We start from the raw sequence: 19,259 nt of genomic DNA, 5'->3' as shown, positions 1-19,259 counted from the left end.
TTCGTTTTTTCTTAAGTAAGCATCTGTCTTATGTAACCATACGAAATGCAACATAACATACATACTAAATGGAGTGTTTCAGATATACGTACAGAATAATGCGAAATGGTATGAGACCAGGTTGCAACCCAACCATGGACCATATAGAAGACTATTCCCTAACGGTTTACATCCCTTGTGAAATATTGGTGGGCAGACAGTGTATTTCAACGGTAGAATGGGTAATTTGATGACACTCCCCTGCTAGTCCAATTTTTTATTGTATCCCGTCTCCAGCAGAGCCTGCGCCTGCGCTTCTTGAACCGAACTAAGAATCACCAGACCCGGCTTCATCCCCGAGACTGCGTCCCCTCTGTCTACAGCCGCCCATGTACCAGTCTACCTAATGAGGGAGTGATCGAGAGTCGCTACTGGAAGCCGTGAGCAAGTTCACGAGTGAACATCGGACAGATCTTTAGAAACATTACAGTTTGCCTTGAGTGCTCGGACTGGATCTGAGAAATGGAGAGAAAGGTAAGAGTTGTGCCCGCAGCACACGGTTTTTTATTGTCTTGACATTCGTTTTCTTTTATACTATGTGCTCAGTGCTTCACCCCTGCATAGTGAGGAGAAATTGTTTTCCACCATTATAGAGCTCCATTCTGCGCTCCCCAGCCCACGGAATCAGAAGGCGCATTGCCAGCCGGATTAGTGCGCACGGGAGTTTTCCGACTGGGTCTAGTTTGTGTATCTGAAAATCTTTTGAGGAATTGTTGAAGCTACCCTTTTGATTTCTTTGTTTATTCCTAGAAAATGCCATCTATGTGTTTTATTTAAACGTGAAGATTGACAATCCTACCGCATGTAAACTGTTTGCATCAGTGCATCACATACTTAATTATACAAGGCTATACAATAGTTGTAGCCTGCACCTCACCTCACCCCTCCCCTGAACCTACACCCCGCCCCGTTTTCAGCCGTTGCAGACACGGCTGGCTTGTTAACCTTGACTGGTCTAAGAAATAGACACTTAAGCAGCAATAAGGGAGATGCACACTGTGTCGGACCAGAGAGTAGACGGACAGACAGCACTCACTCCCCTTCTCTGTTTGCCGCATGTAGAACAACAAAAGTGTGAAATGACTCTCACTCACTGCTCTCTTCTACCTATGCCCATAAAATAGGTTAGGCGAAATGGACATGGCCTTTATTTGTTGTGTTGTATGAATACAATTCCCACGTTACATCAAGTGTCCTTAAACCTATTTACATTGTAGCTACATAAATGGTACATTACAATTACAGTGTAAAATCAAGGTGTAGGCTACTTACTGCCATGTTTGTAGGTTGTGTAATTATACAATACACATATTACACTTTTTAATATGCATTTGATTTGTAAACAAACCAAAATGAGTTGTGTTTTCACATCCCCTCACTATGTAATTAGTGTTTTATATTAGAATATTCAGTTATCTCCATTTGCAAACGCTTGGGATTATGTATACCACAAACAGATGACAGTTCTAAGTAATACTTACTGTGTAACAATTGTTATTTCACTGTACCTAAACTGCCTATGTCGTTTTTGGGAACTTAATATAAAGTGGGACCACTACCAGTAAGTAACTGAACCCACTGCTCTGGGAATTATCCAAGTTTATGATCCAGTTCTTTATGGTTGGTGGATATACAGTATTTCTCAGCTGTAGTGGTAGGGCCCAAAAAAAATCACTTTATATTTTTGAAACAACATAAGCCAATATACTAGAACACTATACTACAAACCTATATTTGCAGGTTGGCCTCCTTAATCCTGTTAGGATTGTGTTGGTTTAGTGATAGTGATGTGAGGGGGTGGTAGTTCGTTAGGCCTCTATGCAAGACTTTCCTTTGCCTGTGGCTCAGTGGTGTTTGCAGAGACAGGGATGTGTGGAATGCACTATAGTATTCTGGCCTCAGAAGCCTTCTGCGTGGATGCAGTGAATCTTATGAAAAGGTTTGGAGTTGAGACTCAAACGCCTCTCTATTATTATTATTATTTATTGTCGATCTCCATTACTCTTCCTGGGGTCCAGAAAAATTAAGGGAGTTTATACAATTTTAAAGACATAAAAATACATTCATAGATTTCACAACACACTGTGTGCCCTCAGGCCCCTACTCCACCACTGCCACATATTCTACAATACAAAATCAATTTTGTACGTGTGTGTATAGTGCGTATGTTATCGTGTCTGTATGCATGTGTCTGTGCCTATGTTTGTGTTGCTTCACAGTCCCCGCTGTTCCATAAGGCATATTTTTATCTATTTTTTAGGTCTAATTTTACTGCTTGCAACAGTTACTTGATGTGGAATAGAGTTCCATGTAGTCATGGCTCTATGCAGTACTATGCGTCTCCCATAGTCTGTTCTGGACATGGGGACTATGAAGAGACCTCTTGTAGCATGTCTTGTGGGGTATGCATGGGTGTCCGAGCTGTGTGCCAGTAGTTTAGAAAGACAGCTCGGTGCATTCAACATGTCAATACCTTTCAAATACAAGTAGTGATGAAGTCAATCGCTCCTCCACTTTGAGCCAGGAGAGATTGACATGCATATTATTAATATTAGCTCTCTATGTACATCCTAGGGCCAGCCGTGCTGCCCTGTTCTGAGCCAATTGCAATTTTCCAAAGTCCCTCTTTGTGGTACCTGACCACACGACTGAACAGTAGTCCAAGTGCGACAAAACTACAGCCTGTAGAACCTGCCTTGTTTATAGTGCTGTTAAGAAGGTAGAGTAGCGCTTTATTATTGTCAGACTTCTCCCCATCTTAGCTACTGTTGTATCAATATGTTTTGACCATGACAGTTTACAATCCAGGGTTACGCCAAGCAGTTTAGTCACCTAAACGTGCTCAATTTCCACATTATTTCATATAAGATTTAGTTGAGGTTTAGGGTTTTTCCAGCAGCAGACTATGATCGATAATGTCAAAAGCCGCACTGAAGTCTAATAAAACAGTCCGCAGAATCTTTTTATCATCAATGTCTCTCAGCCAACCATCAGTCATTTGTGTAAGTGCTGTGCTTGTTGAATGTCCTTCTCTATAAGCATGCTGAATGTTTGCTGTCAATGTGTTTACTGTAAAATAAAATTGTATCTGCTCAAACACAATTTTTTCCAAAAGTTTACTTAGGGTTGGTAACAGGCTGATTGGCAGGCTATTTGAGCCAGTAAAGGGGGCTTTACTATTCTTAGGAATCGGAACGACATTTGCTTCCCTCCAAGCCTGAGGGCAAACACTTTCTAGTGGGCTTAAATAGAAAATATGTCAAATAGGAGTGGCAATATCGTCCGCTATTATCCTCAGTAATTTTCCATCCAAGTTGTCACTTTACGGAATTCAAAATTACAATGCTTGTCTTTCATAATTTGGTCAGATATACAGTGGCTTGCGAAAGAATTCACCCCCCTTGGCATTTTTCCTATTTTGTTGCCTTAAAACCTGGAAATAAAATAGATTTTTGGGGGGTTTGTATCATTTGATTTACACAACATGCCTACCACTTTGAAGATGCAAAATATTTTTTTATTGTGAAACAAACAAGAAATAAGACAAAAAAACAGAACTTGAGCATGCATAACTATTCACCCCCCCCCCCCCAGTCATTACTTTGTAGAGCCACCTTTTGCAGCAATTACAGCTGCAAGTCTCTTGGAGAATGTCTCTATAAGCTTGGCACATCTAGCCACTGGAATTTTTTCCCATTCTTCAAGGCAAAACTGCTCCAGCTCCTTCAAGTTGGATGGGTTCCGCTGGTGTACAGCAATCTTTAAGTCATTCCACAGATTCTCAGTTAGATTGAGGTCTGGGCTTTGACTAGGCCATTCCAAGACATTTAGATGTTTCTCCTTAAACCACTCGAGTGTTGCTTTAGCAGTATGCTTAGGGTCATTGTCCTGCTGGAAGGTGAACCTCCGTCCCAGTCTCAAATCTCTGGAAGACTGAAACAGGTTTCCCTCAAGAATTTCCCTGTATTTAGCTCCATCCATCATTCCTTCAATTCTGACCAGTTTCCCAGTCTCTGCCGATGAAACACATCCCCACAGCAATGCTTCATTGTGAGGATGGTGTTCTCGGGGTGATGAGAGGTGTTGGGTTTGCGCCAGACATAGCGTTTTCCTTGATGGTCAAAAAGCTACATTTTAGTCTCATCTGACCAGAGTACCTTCTTCCATAAGTTTGGGAAGTCTCCCACATGTCTTTTGGCGAACACCAAATGTGTTTGCTTATTTTTTTTCTTTAAGCAATGGCTTTTTTCTGGCCACTCTTCCGTAAAGCCCAGCTCTGTGGAGTGTACAGCTTAAAGTGGTCTTATGGACAGATCTCCGCTGTGGAGCTTTGCAGCTCCTTCAGGGTTATCTTTGGTCTCATTGTTGATTAATGCCCTCCTTGCCTGGTCCGTGAGTTTTGGTGGGCGGCCCTCTCTTGGCAGGTTTGTTATGTATGGTGCCATATTCTTTCAATTTTTTCATAATCGATTTAATGGTGCTCCGTGGGATGTTCAAAGTTACGGATATTTTTTTATAACCCATCCCTGATCTGTACTTCTCCACAACTTTGTCCCTAACCTGTTTGAGGAGCTCCTTGGTCTTCATGGTGCCGCTTGCTTGGTGGTGGCCCTTGCTTAGTGGTGTTGCAAACTCTGGGGCCTTTCAGAACAGGTGTATGAATACTGACATCATGTGACGCTTAGATTGCACACAGGTGGACTTTATTTATCTAATTATGTGACTTCTGAAGGTAATTGGTTGCACCAGAATTTATTTAGGAGCTTCATAGCAAAGGGGGTGAATACATATGCATGCACCACTTTTCCAAATGTTATTTATTTTTTATTTTTTTGAAACAAGTAATTTTTTAAATTTCACTTCACCAATTTGGACTATTTTCTGTATGTCCGTTACATGAAATCCGAATAAAAATCCATTTCAATTACAGGTTGTAATGCAACAAAATAGGAAAAACGCCAAGGGGGATGAATACTTTTGCAAGGCACTGTACTTGAATGTGTAGTGTCAGCGTTTTGTTGCTGGCATGTCATGCCTAAGTTTACTTATCTTGCCAATTACAAAATAATTAAAACAGTTGGCAATATCAGTTGGATTTGTGATGAATGAGCCATCTGATTCAATGAACGATGGAGCTGAGTTTGCCATTTCCCCCAAAATGTCATTTAAGGTGCTCCAAAGCTTTTTACTATTATTCTTTATGTAATTTATCTTTGTTTCATAGTGTAGTTTCTTATTCTTTTTATTCAATTTAGTCACAATTTCTCAATTTGCAATACGTTTGCCAATCGTTTGTGCAGCCAGACGTCTTTCCCATTCCTTTTGCTTCATCCCTCTCAACCATACAATATTTCAATTCTTCATCAATCCACAAGGATTTAACAGCTTTTACAGTCATTTTCTTTATAGGTGCATGCTTATTAGTAACTGGAATTAACAATTTCACAAATCTGTCAAGTGCAATGTCTGTTTGCTCCTCATTACACACCACGGACCAACAAATATTCTTTACATCAACAACATAGGAATCACTACAAAACGTATTGTACGACCTCCTTATACACTATATTAGGCCCTGCCTTTGGAACTTTGGTTTTCCTAGATATGGCTACTATATTGTGATCACAACATCTGATGGATCTGGATTCTGATTTCAAGCTGATTTCTGCTGCATTAGTAAAGATGTGATCAATATATGTTGATGATTTCATTCCTGTGCTGTTTGTAACTATCCTGGTTGGTTGACTGATAACCTGAACCAGGTTGCAGGCACTGGTTACAGTTTGAAGCTTTTCGTTGAGTGGGCAGCTTGATGAAAGCCAGTCAATACTTAAATCACCCAGAAAATATACCTCTCTGTTGATATCACATACATTACCAAGCATTTCACACGTTATCCAGATGTTAGCACTAGGTGATCTATAGAAGCTTCCCACCAGAATGGGCTTTAGGTGAGGCAGATGAACCTGTAGCCATATTACTTTCACAGTATTTAACATGCGATCCTCTCTAATATTTACAGGAATGTGGTTCTGAATATAATCAGTAACACTTCCGCATTTGCCATTATTTTCTGTAAATGTTATAACCTTGTATTGCTACCACTGTATCATCAAATGTATTATCTAAGTGAGTTTCAGAGATAATCAGAATATGAATGTCATCTGTTACTAGCAAATTATTAATTTCATGAACCTTGTTTCTTAAGCTACCTTTGTTAACATGGGCTATTTTGAGCACTTTTCTTTTGGGAGGCTTACTTGTTTTTATTGCTTTACTGGGAAGCTTAGCAGAAGTAGATATGCTCGTGTTATTTATGTTAGTGCAGGGTGAGCTGCACACAGTGGACTTCCTCCTAGAGCACACTGGCTCAGTGCAAACAGTATAAAACTGGTTCATAGGCACATGATTACTGCATACAATAGCTGTAGGATCAGCAGAGGTATTCAGGGCAGTAAGAGGGACATAAATCAAGTTACTTACATTGTGTCTACCAACACCCCTGGTGTAATGTACATTTGCTGAAGCATTATGACAACTCTGTGTCACAATGGTATGTGTGTGTGTGTGTGTATATATATATATATATATATCACACACACACACACACACACACACACACACACACAGTATGTAGGGGTCTTTGATTATCGGTGCAATATGTTGGGATTATTTTAAAACTCAAACACTAATGCCTCTATACTAATCAAGTAATGGTGGTACTCATTGTGAGGATAGTGCTAGGAGTAGCTACAGGTAACTGCCCAAATAATGGAAACACTTGACTAAATGAGGGATACAAAGTATATTGAAAGCAGGTGCGTCCACACAGTTGTGGTTCCTGAGTTAATTCAGGAATTAACATCCCATCATGCCATTATTTTTTCCCATTATTTTGGCTAACATGGCTATGCCCTCATAAGATTACAATGCTCCCCCGTCCACAGGGCTTGAGTAGTCACTGAATGGTTTGATGAGCATGAAAACGATGTAAACCATATGCCATGGCCGTGTCAGTCACCAAATCTCAACCCAATTGAACATTTATGGGAGACTCTGGAGCGTCATCTGAGGCAGCGGTTTCCACCACCATCAACAAAACACCAAATGATGGAATTTCTTGTGGAAGAATGGTGTCGCATCCCTCCAATAGAGTTCCAGACACTTGTAGAATCTATGCCAAGCTGCGTTGAAGCTGTTCTAGCTCGTGGTGACCCAACGCCCTATTAAGACGTTTTATGTTGGTGTTTCCTTTATTTTGGCGGTTACCTGTATTCGTGTGATATAAGGCACTTTTACTTGGTCTTCCAGCAAAACACTGTGGACTAGATTTGTTGTGCGAATGTATGCTAGTGGTGGCATTTGTCTTGATCATCATTTGTCCTCTTTTGCTACAAATCATGTCAGTTACAGAGTGATTCAGTTTACAGCATTATAATTCAATATCCAAACTCGTTATGTATTATTACAAGCAACTGCGGTGGTTGTGCTGAACTTTTCCATCCAATACATTTAGGTGATATACAGTACCAGTCAAAAGTTTGGACACACCTACTCATTCAAGGGTTTTCTTTATTTTTGCTATTTTCTACATTGTAGAATAATAGTGAAGACATCAACACTATGAAATAACACATGGAATCATGTAGTGACTAAAAAAGTGTTAAACAAATCAAAATATATTTTATATTTGAGATTCTTCAAAGTAGCCACCCTTTGCCTTGATGACAGCTTTGCACGCTCTTGGCATTCTCTCAACCAGCTTCATGAGGTAGTCATCTGGAATGCATTTCAATTAACAGGTGTGCCTTTTTAAAAGTTAATTTGTGGAATTTCTTTCCTTCTTAATGCGTTTGAGCCAAATCAGTTGTGTTGTGACAATGTAGGGTTGGTATACAGAAGATGGCTGAACAATTAATCCACCCGGACTATTTGCATTGACCCCCCCTACAAACAGCTACTCGCTGTTTATCTATGCATAGTCACTTTACAAATTACTTCGACTAACCTGTAGCCCCGCATATTGACTCGGTACCGGTACCCCGTGTATATAGCCTCATTATTGTTATGTACATTTGTGTTACTTTTTGATGACATTTTTATGACTTTAGTTTATTTAGTAAATATTTTATTAACTCCATTTCTTGAACTGCATTGTTGGTTAAGGGCTTGTAAGTAAGCATTTCACGGTAAGGTCTACACCTGTTGTATTTGGCGCATGTGACAAATAAAATGCGATTTGATTTGATTTAATAGCCCTATTTGGTAAAAGACCAAGTCCTTATTATGGCAAGAACAGCTCAAATAAGCAAAGAGAAACGACAGTCCATCATTACTTTAAGACATGAAGGTCAGTCAATACGGAAAATTTTAAGAACTTTCAAAGTTTCTTCAAGTGCAGTTACAAAAACCCTCAGAAATTGCAGCCCAAATTAATGCTTCACAGATTTCAAGTAACAGACATATCTCAACATCAACTGCTCAGAGGAGACTGTGTGAATCGGCCTTCATGGTCGAATTTCTGCAAAGAATCCACTACTAAACGACACCAATAATAAGAAGAGACTTGCTTGGGCCAAGAAACACAAGCAATGGACATTAGATCGGTGGAAATCTGTCCTTTGGTCTAATTTGAGATTTTTGGTTTCAACCGCCGTATCTTTGGGAGACGCAGAGTTTATGAATGGATGATCTCTGCATTTGTGGTTCCCACCATGAAGCATGGAGGAGAAGGTGTGATGGTGTCGGGATGCTTTTTATTCAAGGCACACTTAACCAACATGGCTACCACAGAATACTGCAGCGGTAAGCCATCCCGTCTGGTTTGCGCTTAGTGACACTATAATTAGTTTTTCAACAGGACAATGACCCAACCCACCTCCAGGCTGTTTAAGGGTTATTTGACCAAGAAGGAGAGTGATGGAGTGCTGCATCAGATGACCTGTCCTCCACAATCACCCGACCTCAACCTAATTGAGATGGTTTGAGATGAGTTGGACTGCAGAAAAGGAGGAAAAGCAGCGAACAAGTGCTCAGCATATGTGGGAACTCCTTCAAGATTGTTGGAAAAGCATTCCAGGTGAAGCTGGTTGAGAGAATGCCAAAAGTGTGCAAAGCTGTCATCAAGACAAAGGGTGGCTACTTTTAAGTATCTCAAATATAAAATATATTTTGATTTGTTTAACACTTTTTTGGTTACTACATGATTCCATATGTGTTATTTCATAGTTTTGATGTCCTCACCGTTATTCTACAATGTAAAAAATATAGTAAAACCCTTGAATGAGTAGGTGTGTCCAAACTTTTGACTGGTACTGTATATACACGGCATTTCATTCTCCCTTGTGCTTAGATTCCATCCAGACAAAGAAAAACAATGGATTTCCATGCTATAACCCTGTTGGAATGTGTGGCTTCTGCACTGTCCCACGTGCAGTGTTAGCATTTCACCTTGCAATGTGGGGCGCTACTGTGGCTCTGCCGAAACATTTTCATTGGAAAACGGGTTGCAACTGCTTATGTAGCTTACAAGTGTTAGGGGGAAAAACTTGCCTCAAGGCAGTAATAACGCACTAACTTTGCAACGATGGCGTAAGCATGCTTTCAGTGTTGTTGTCTATGTACATAAGAGGTGTGGCACATGTCACTTTAGAGGGGTGAGGCATGACCCTTAGCCCTGAAGGTCAGCATCAGCCATTGGTACAGACCAGTGATCAGATCTTTTTTTCGTCTACCGAGTGGTTAAGGCCAGGGCTGTGAGTAAGGTAAACTGATCCTAGATCTGTAGTTAGGGTCAGCCTCTACCTCAAGCCCCGAGAGGGAGTCAGATGGTCTACCCTGCTGCATTCAAGTCTGCAGGGAAAGAAAAAGTACCATTTAAAAAAATCTGCCCGTTTTTTCACAAGAGACACGTAAAGGATGGCTGAACAGTAATAGAACCCCTCTACATCTACCTCTCTCCTTTCTTCCCCCTCGCCCTTCTTCCTTCCCTCTCTCTCCATCCCTCTTTGTTCTCTTGAATCTAGCATACCAGTAGATGGATGACCCATCACCCCAACAAGGGAGAGATGTAGGATGAACATTTTGTTCGAGGGCCCATAGTTTTCTTTTTTGCTCATGAGGCATGATTTGGCTTCACAGCAGAACTTCTTGAGAGCGTGGCTTATACTGTACCTGAATGCAAGTACGGTATTGGTCATATCATGACCCACTTTCTGTCATTGTGTTCAAGGCATTTCAAATTCTGCAATGTCTTTGAAGTCTTTGAAACTATGCCCTCATATGCCCTAAGTTAAAACTTTGACAAATTTGTACTGCTCTTCCCAAATATTAGCTCTTCCCAAATATAACTCTACTCAATGGTCCTTGGGTTTTGTGTTTAGGATTACTTGGAGATCTGGACAATGAGCACTTCCTTATTTGGCTGGCAAGGAATGCCCTGGCCGTATGAAAGAAGGGCCAAGCTTTTGTTACCCAGGAAACGAACCACAGTATTGGTTTGGTAGACTTGGGCTCGATAGGAAACGCTAAACTCGCTGAAAGTTTGAAAGGACATGCTAGAGTAGTGTGCGAGTCGTGCAATACAGTAGGGAGACTGTAGCTTGCTCCTATGCTGTATGTGGCATGACAACAAACAATAGAGTTGGCTACAGCACTTCCAGGGGACGTGGCTGAGGAGACTGTGGCTTGGAAGGCTGTGACTGTGGTACAGGGCTGTGGTCAAAGAAGACAGGGCTGGACATACAGTTAAATGTACGTATTTAGTTGTAGCCTAGTTTCAGTAGACTGGCTATACACCAGCAACACCGGTCACAAAAAAAAGAGAGATGCAATTTCGACTTTTAGTTCAAAATTACTATATTTATCTAACCTAATTACAGATGGCAAAGACCCAGCTTTGCCAGAATATTACATATATGTGTTCTTAATCACTACTATCCTACCATAAGTGTTTGTTTAGAAATGTTGAACTGGATGTTTTAACGTAATTCTGTCTTTAAATGCTAGCAGGCCGTGCTGTGTAATGAAGGCACATGGAGCGGTGGTGTGACGCAGGAAAGGCTCGGGTGACTGTGTGTCTGAGACAGCCTGTCTGGGTTCACCAAGGCTGACCCATTTAAATGCAAACACTCAATACTGCACCAGCACCATGCCCCCGAGAGCCATGCATCCATAAAGAGTGTGCACCCAGACAGCGTGCAGTGCAGCCAAGTTGCAAATGAAAACCATCCAAATATGGCCAGCAGCAGCTGTATGGATTGATGTTGGAGGTAGGGGGGATTTTGTCATTTGGTTTGGTGGGTTTTATCACTTTTCTATGGCCTACCTGCACAGACGGAAGCAGTTTCACTACATAACTTTTCTGATGTAATTTTCCATACTGTCAGACTCAGACAGTGCATGTTGAACAACACACTAGGTTTTATACTGAACAAAAATATAAACGCAACATGCAACAATTTCAATGATTTTACTGAGTTACAGTTCATAAAGGAAATCAGTCAATTGAAATAAATAAATTAGGCCCTAATCTATAGATTTCACATGACTGGGCAGGGGCGCAGCCAATCAGAATGAGTTTTTCCCCACAAAAGGGGTTTATTACAGATAGAAATACTCCTCAGTTTCATCAGCTGTCTGGGTGGCTGGTCTCAGACGATCCTGCAGGAGAAGAAGCCAGATGTGAAGGTCCTGGGCTGGCGTGGTTACATGTGGTTTGCGGTTGTGAGGCCGGTTGGACGTACTGCCAAATTCTCTAAAACGACGTTGGAGTTGAGTCGGCTTATGGTAGAGAAATGAACATTCAATTTTCTGGCAACAGCTCTCGTGGACATTCCTGCAGTCAGCATGCCAATTGCACGCTCCCTCAACTTGAGACATCTGTGGCATTGTGTTATCTTGGCTAAGGGTAAATGTTCACTAACAGGGATGTAAACAAATTTGTGCACACAGTTTGAAAGAAATAAGCTTATTGTGCCTATGGAAAAAAAATCAGGGATATTTTATTTCAGCTCATGAAACATGGGACCAACACTTTACATGTTGCATTTATTTTTTGTTCAGTATACAACATTTAATGAGCATCATTAGGTCTCAAGCGCATGCAGCATTAGATCTGGATTGGAGAACCACTGCCAGTCCTGTCTGCGCCTTTGTTTCCAGTTCACTTCACTCACTTCCCCTCCCCAATGTCCCATTTTGGCATGGTGAATTATCCCAGATACTTTAATCATAGAATCAATCAGTTGCTTTGGTATAACTTCCACTGCTGTTGTTTCTCTTGAGACTCCCTATCTTGGACTGGGAACAGTCTGATGAAAGTCCTCCTTATGCACATGGGCTGCGTCCAAATGGCACACTGTTCCCTACACGGCGCACTACTTTTGACCACACCCTATGGGAATAGGGTTCTATATGGGACACAGCCCTGGCCTCATTCTGTTTGCCCTCTCTTCCATCCCGCCTGGGCAGAGTGGTGCTGAAGGATCTGGGCTAGATAGCTGTATGCAAACTAGGTTACAGTAGAGGGGGAGGAGAGGCTTTCTGTACCAAGAGGAGAGGGTTGCCAGTGCGTACTCGGAATATCCTGTCCCGATGCTATTTTTCTTAGATGAGATGCCTGGCTGGTTCATGTACATTCATGATGGCTGACTCTCTGTGATTCTGCGTTTCACTGTGGATTAGTGTAGTCTATTGGGTGACCCAGCAGCACAGCACAGCACAGGGCGGCTCTGAGGTCCTGTAGGGGAGGGGTGGGAGGCCCGGTTACTGGATTTCTGAACTGTAGCCTTAGTAACCACAGTAGCTATGTTTCCTGCTATAGCTGCTGTGTCTCTCCGCTATGGGACTTACTGTTGACACAAAGCTTGTCAGAAAACTGCCCATTTTATTTGGCCTAATACTGCCAGATACAGTATGTGTTTTTGCTCAACACCCAACTCAAGTTTTGGTATGTTAAGGCTTGTACTAGTCTATATTGGCACTAAACTAGCATCTACTGTAACAGTTAAAGTAAATCGACTACAATATTTCCACCATGTCCCAGTTTCTCATTGGCTGCAGGTTGAGTTGCTACCTGTAATGGAAAAGGTAGGACAAGTGGTTGCTATGGCGACAGCAAACAGGAAATGCCCTCTGCTAGTGTCCACAAGCCTTCCTGCAGTGTGTCGATTGTTGTCGCCCGCCTAAGGCTGCAGTGCAGGGAAACTCCGCTCATTGTGAGGCTGTGGACGGAGTCTCCATCCACTCTCACAATGCTCCCTTTCAGTACGAGGGGAGCGGTGAGGGGGGCTTCTGCCAAGCAGCTCAACCGTAAATGCTCCCTGGATAGAGATGCTTTGTCCCAAACAACTCCTGCTGCAACCCAAGGTCTTATTCTAAACTAGTCCCAAATCTGTAATAGCCCAGGTCAGGTGCTGAAACCACTCATGGAATGATGATTAGCTGGACATTTTATACTGGTATCAATAATAATATCAGTCGTCCACCTGTTAAGAGTATTAGTCCTGTGCTTATTCTGCATCGAATTATGCTTAATCTGCATTTATCTGCATCAAGCTTTTTCCTAAAGGAGTTCGATAATATATACTGTATTCTATTACTATTCTATTGCTAACCTATGACTACTTCATGCTAATATACTGAACAAAAATATAAAGGCAACATGTGCTGGTCCCATGTTTCATGAACTGAAATATGCACCAAAATGTTATTGATGTGTTTATGTCTGTAATAAATCCCTTTTTGTGGAGAAAAACTCATTCTGATTGGCTGGGCCTGGCTCCCCACATGACGGCGACCCTGCCCAGTCATGTGAAATCCATAAATTAGGGCCTAATGAATTTATTTCAATTGACTTGATTTCCTTACATGAACTGTAACTCAGCAAAATCATTGAAATTGTTGCATGTTGCATTTATATTTTTGTTCAGTGTATATATAATATCCTGTTACTATGCAAGTGTTTTCTGTGTAGCTTGAATTCCTGTCTCTACCAGTCTGACTATTTCAAATTTGTGCCTCGGAAGAAATCTTTCCTGGAATTTTTTTCCCTCCTTTATCCTGAGTCCTTAGTAAAGGTGCAGCTCCTTGTGCTTTTGTAGTCGTTCCTTTGATGGTGGGGCCCAAAGGCCTATAGAGAGCTGCTGTCCTGGAGCTCAGCCCCTCAACCAGCTTTAGCAGGGGTTTGTTTGCAACTCTCACACTGAAGAAAGAAAGAGAATGAGCCCGACAGGAGGGAATCCCGTCTTTATTGCGTTCCCCCTCACGCACCCCAACTGTGACAATAACGTGGAGGAGTTTGTGTGTAGTGTGTACTCTTAACGTTGTGTGTGTGTATATACGCACAATATGCTTATACCATATATATATGGTATAAGCATGTGAAGGGGGCAACATACTGTAAAACGAAACCGCGTCAGCACTTTCTGGAATACCTATTATGTTCCCCCTATCCCCCCCTCGCTCTCTCTCTCTTTCATTCGTTCGCTCATTCTCCTTTCTCTCTCTCTTCTCATTCCTGCGTCTCTCTAATGAATACTTGGAGAATGTAGACAAAGCGGTTGTATTGAGAGACTGGCTGTGGCCAGACTGTGTATGGATTTTCCCTTTTCTTTGCGAAGTCTATTGTTACACTGCTGCACCACCACTTTTAGCAGCGCTGTCAAATAAAACAACTCGGTATCCAGTGATTTGTTGTTGGCGTCTCGGGAATCGCGTTGGTTTATGGTTAACACACTGGAAGGCATGATTACTTTTGTAGTTGTGAATCGGTTATGATTGTTATAAAACAATGTCATTCTAGCCCATTACATTTGAATTCTTTATCCAAGAATTTATTGAATTAGCCACCAAATATAGCCTGTTGCATATGTTCTATGTTTAGGTTGGGATTTTTTACAATGTCATTGATGACCACTGACTTAAATTAACCTCGAGTGGAAATTTAGCAGTAGAACTAATGACGATGCTTTGATGAAACTGTACTGCAGTATGCTGAACATACACTGCTGTGTGCTCAGTGTCTCCCCCTAGTGGTCACACGAGAGTAGTGTATGTCTGCCCATTCAGGCACCGTAGGAATGAATGAATCAAGGGGCGATCTGTGATTCAATTTAAATGAATTTAAAAGTAATAAAAAATGTATATCCCCTTTAAATGGCAAAAAGGAGAGTGTGGAAATAAATTATTCATAACTGGGTGTAGTATATTTCCACATATTCCTATAGCACACTGCATCACACAGACAGTGAGGGAGGGGTCCTTTTCATTCAAGCAGACTCATTGTAGTCCCCTCCGAGACAGGGGTGTCTGCTCATATAGCAGCAGTATGTGCCCCCTCTACTGGCCATTATAGTACCACTACTGCTCCCAGCAAGCGATTACCCCCTGTTAGCCCCCCTCTCCCCTGTGCTACAGAATGGGTCATGGCCGTTTGGTGAAACTGGTTGGCCCATTGGTGAGGGAGACTGCGGGGGTCCGGCAAGGGGTACTTCTGCGCACAAGCCTTCCGTGCCCCTTTCTGAACGGTTGGATCCCTTTGTTATCTTTTGACGCCCACGTGCCATTGGCTGGGGAAACAAGGACAACGTTTATCTCTGACTCTGCTTGTTTTAAGGTCATTTGTTTGGTGCTTGCTTGACTGTACACCAGAGCAGATGTATGTTATATAATATATCATTTTAGATGATTTTTTTTAGATTATTCTATGCATAAAAGAGACGCACAGTTTAACTAACATAATCGTTCACTACATCTTTTATGGGGCTGATGGATGGAGTCAACCATTAAACCCCAAGATCTATGGGGCTTTGCAGCGCAGCTACTGTAGAGCACAACGTCTGGAGGCATTTCACTCATCTCAACAGTAGGTGTCGCCACCAATAAGGGAAAGCCCGACGGGCACAATTAAAACAGGGAGGAGGAGGACAGAGCACGCTGCTCAATAGATGGGTTGCAATTAAACTCAAACACCAGTCAATAACTGTGGAATTATAATTTGGCATCATTAGCTGACCTATCCTAGGATTCTGTACGCTTTTATTTGGAACACGGTTGTCTGCTGCTGACAGTGTTTCTGACATAATGACCATGCAGACGTCTTTCAGTTTCTTCCTGCTAGTTAAATGATGAATGGTGCTGGGTGCCGCTGCTCCCTCCGATAGCGGTCGGAGCCACTCTAGGAAGGTCACAGGTTGAGACCTCTGACCTAGGCGTTTTACAGGCCCACATACCAGCTGGCCCTTTACGACAACAACTGAACCGCACTGCTGTCACTTGTTGAAGACCGGCTCACTTGCCAGACCGCTGAAGTCCAAGCTCCGAGTACGGAGTGAAGTGGGAACTAGATGCCCCTTAATACAGACAGTGCTCCCCTCCCCCAGTGCTGTCCCATCCCTTCCCAGAGAGCATTGGGGTAAACTATTTGTCAATTTTTTTGTTTTCTGCTGTCAGGTTTGTGATCCGTTTGAATTAGGGATTTGTTGGAACTGTTTGAATCCTTCACTCTGGGGCATCTGGTTTTAAACCTTTTATTCATTGAAGCGGTTGATATTGTTCACTCCTCCTATCTCTAACCCACCACCGCCACTACCATTTCTCACCTTGGCCACAGATCACAGAGCTGCTGGTGGTAATGGTAACAACTGGCATGTGTCGTAAGCCGATGCCCTTTGATCCTGCCCCACTTCAACGCCCCTTTGTCATTCAAATCAACTCATGAATATTTCAAACCCCCCCCCCCCCCCCCGGTTGGTCGGAAGGAGGGAGGAGAAAGAGGGGGGAGGAGAAATCTGTGAGTCAGAAATATGACCTGCGGCTATGTCTGCAACCCAGACAGGGCTCTCTCTTCACTTTTCAGTAACCCGACCATGAGACAGACTAACAAAGTCTCCGGGGTGAAGTTTCCCCTAGGTACAGAGCTAGGATCAGTTTCCCCTCCCCCAATCCTAACCTTAACCATTAGTGGGGAAATGCAAAACTGACCCAGGATCACTGTCTAGGGCCCACTTCATCCTATATCGAACAAAGGGGAGAGAGCCCCTGGACCTTTCTGAATGCCCCTCGGACAAAGCCAGGCTAAAGCCAGATATGGGATTTGTCCCAAATGGCACCCTGTTCCCTACGTAGTCCACTACCTTTGAGTGCACCACAGGAAATAGGGTGCCACTTGGGACGCGGGCATTGAAAGACAGGAAGTGAAGGTGTTCTGAAGGAGGCCCTTTCCCATTGTGAAGTGGGCTTTGGAGGCAGAACGGATATTAGCAGGCTCATTAGACATGGTGGTGCACACAGCTGTGTCCAACCAGGACCTGTTCTTTGTTTTTGGATACAGAGTCTGAATTTTTTCCTCACTGACCAGTGATCGTGCTATAGGCCGTGTTACCATGATAGTCTATCTATATCATGATATTGTGTATAGATGGCAGATGGCCTTTCCGCTACATTTCTGGTCCTGTTACTTGAGAGGCAACAGGGTACGGACAGTCGGACACATAGGTTGTAGTGATTTTAGGTTTGACACTGTCTGTGCGCCCTAGGTTTGTAATATACAGTGTGTCGCCATTTAAGAGCCACTTGTCCTTTTTTGAGAATCAGTTGTGCTGAGGGGTTGACCGTGGCCTCTGGGCTCGTCGCTAGGGGGTGGGAATGGCTAACTGAAGATAACCTCCCCAGCCCCTGTTCTCAAACAGCCAGGCACACAGCATTCCCTTATCTACCAATGGAATGCAACAGCTGTGGCGGGGGGCCGGCGGGGTGGGCCGGCTCAAACCCCCCTGCCGGGGCCCCCACTCCCCCTCTTCGCCGGGCTCCTGCTCCTGAAAGGCAGCTCAACTAAAAAGTGTTCTGCGAGACAGTGAGAGCCTCGGCAGGGCTGCACGGCAAAAACACAGAGGTTGAGAGGGTTAAGAGAGAGCGAAGGAGAGAGGGCGAGGGAGAGAGCTGGAAAAGAGCACAAAGAGGAGGAAAGTGGAGCAAGGGAGGGGATTTGAACGCCCGGGTGAAGGGGAAGAGAGGCAGCGGGAGAGGGAAAGACAAAAGAAAGAGAGGGAGACGTAGTAGGAGCAGGGGGAAGCGAGGGGACGGAGCAAATGGCTACGGAGGAGACGGCAGGGGGAGCGCGCAAAGCCACCAAGAGCAAACTGTTTGAGTTCCTGGTCCATGGAGTGGTGAGTAGCCTAGTAGCGCCGTCTCTCACTGAGAGCGAGAGAACCAGACCCTGGCGTGTGTTATGTGTGACTACTCAAGCATGTTTGTGTGTGTGAGGGGGGGGGGAGAGAGAGAGTGTCGGCGCAGAGGCGGTCTGTGTGAGAGCGAGCTCGCTGGGAAAGCCGTCCGGTGTGAAGGTTATTTCCAGTCCCCCTGAATCCCACACTCTTTTCCTTTTGAAGACTGGAGGGAAGGAGAGAGAGAGGGAGCAGAGGGTCACAGGCATTTGTAATACAAAAGAGAGAGAGAAGGAAAGAAGAGAGCGAGGGGCTAGTAGCAGCCAACCCCCCGGCTACCAGAGCACACCGAGCATGCTTGGAGTCAAAAGCAGTCATTCAAAACAGTCTCAGAGCAGTCGTAAGATAAGCACGCTGCTATGATCATTTGAACATATATGGTCATGTGGCTTAGGTTTGAATGAATGTTTTTGGAGCTGGCTTCAGCGGGGACAACAAATGCTTGAAATGCAGGAAGTTGAGCTTATTTAATCTTCCTTAAAATAAATCGTAGTGAGCGAATTTCACATGGTTGGGGGAAAGGCAAAGGTTAGTCACTGCTGTCATAACATATGGAGTGTTAACTGACCTGGGAATACTGTAGTGACTTGTTTTGGTAACAGAATTATGATAAGCAGAATGCTGTGATTGTGGAGTTGTTATGAATCTGTGTGTGTTTTGTTTAGACTGACATAGTCAAAGCCCAAAGACATCAGGCTGTCGTAGAGATTGTTCCTTATCTAGTCCCAGAAGTGGGCATCTATGTCTTCGCAAATCCTTACCCATCTATTACAAGTTATAAGGCCTATGACTAAATCGAAATTAGATCAATTGTATTGGACCTTTAAAGACATGCTCCGGTACTTTGGTGACTAAGAAAGTCATTTTTTTTAAACCTCCCGCTTTGGGCTGGATGTGTCAATGTGGCTAATTGAGGCAAGACAGTAATTCTGCTCATAGATCATGCATGTATGAACTACACATTGACACATCCAGCCCAAAGCGGGAGGTTTAAAA

The 19,259-nt window shown here is 43.1% G+C and overlaps 1 protein-coding gene across 5 annotated transcripts in view; it reads left to right on the top strand.

Annotated features, from left to right (window-relative positions):
* The first annotated feature begins 214 nt into the window (after positions 1-214).
* The window catches only part of LOC115195756 (SWI/SNF-related matrix-associated actin-dependent regulator of chromatin subfamily D member 3), a 49,669-nt gene continuing 30,624 nt past the window's right edge, over positions 215-19,259 (top strand). For 2 of the 5 annotated variants that reach the window (XM_029755966.1, XM_029755963.1), the window contains exon 1: positions 17,831-18,206. In XM_029755966.1, coding sequence (XP_029611826.1) covers positions 18,129-18,206 — 78 coding nt within the window. In that variant the 5' untranslated portion in view covers positions 17,831-18,128. Of the gene's footprint in view, positions 514-17,830; positions 18,207-19,259 lie in introns of those variants that run through there. The other 3 variants (XM_029755967.1, XM_029755964.1, XM_029755965.1) reach the window with 2 other exon arrangements.

Source organism: Salmo trutta, chromosome 6 (genome assembly GCF_901001165.1).
Source record: "Salmo trutta chromosome 6, fSalTru1.1, whole genome shotgun sequence".
NCBI lineage: Eukaryota > Metazoa > Chordata > Actinopteri > Salmoniformes > Salmonidae > Salmo > Salmo trutta.
This window is presented reverse-complemented; position numbering and strand designations above follow the sequence as displayed.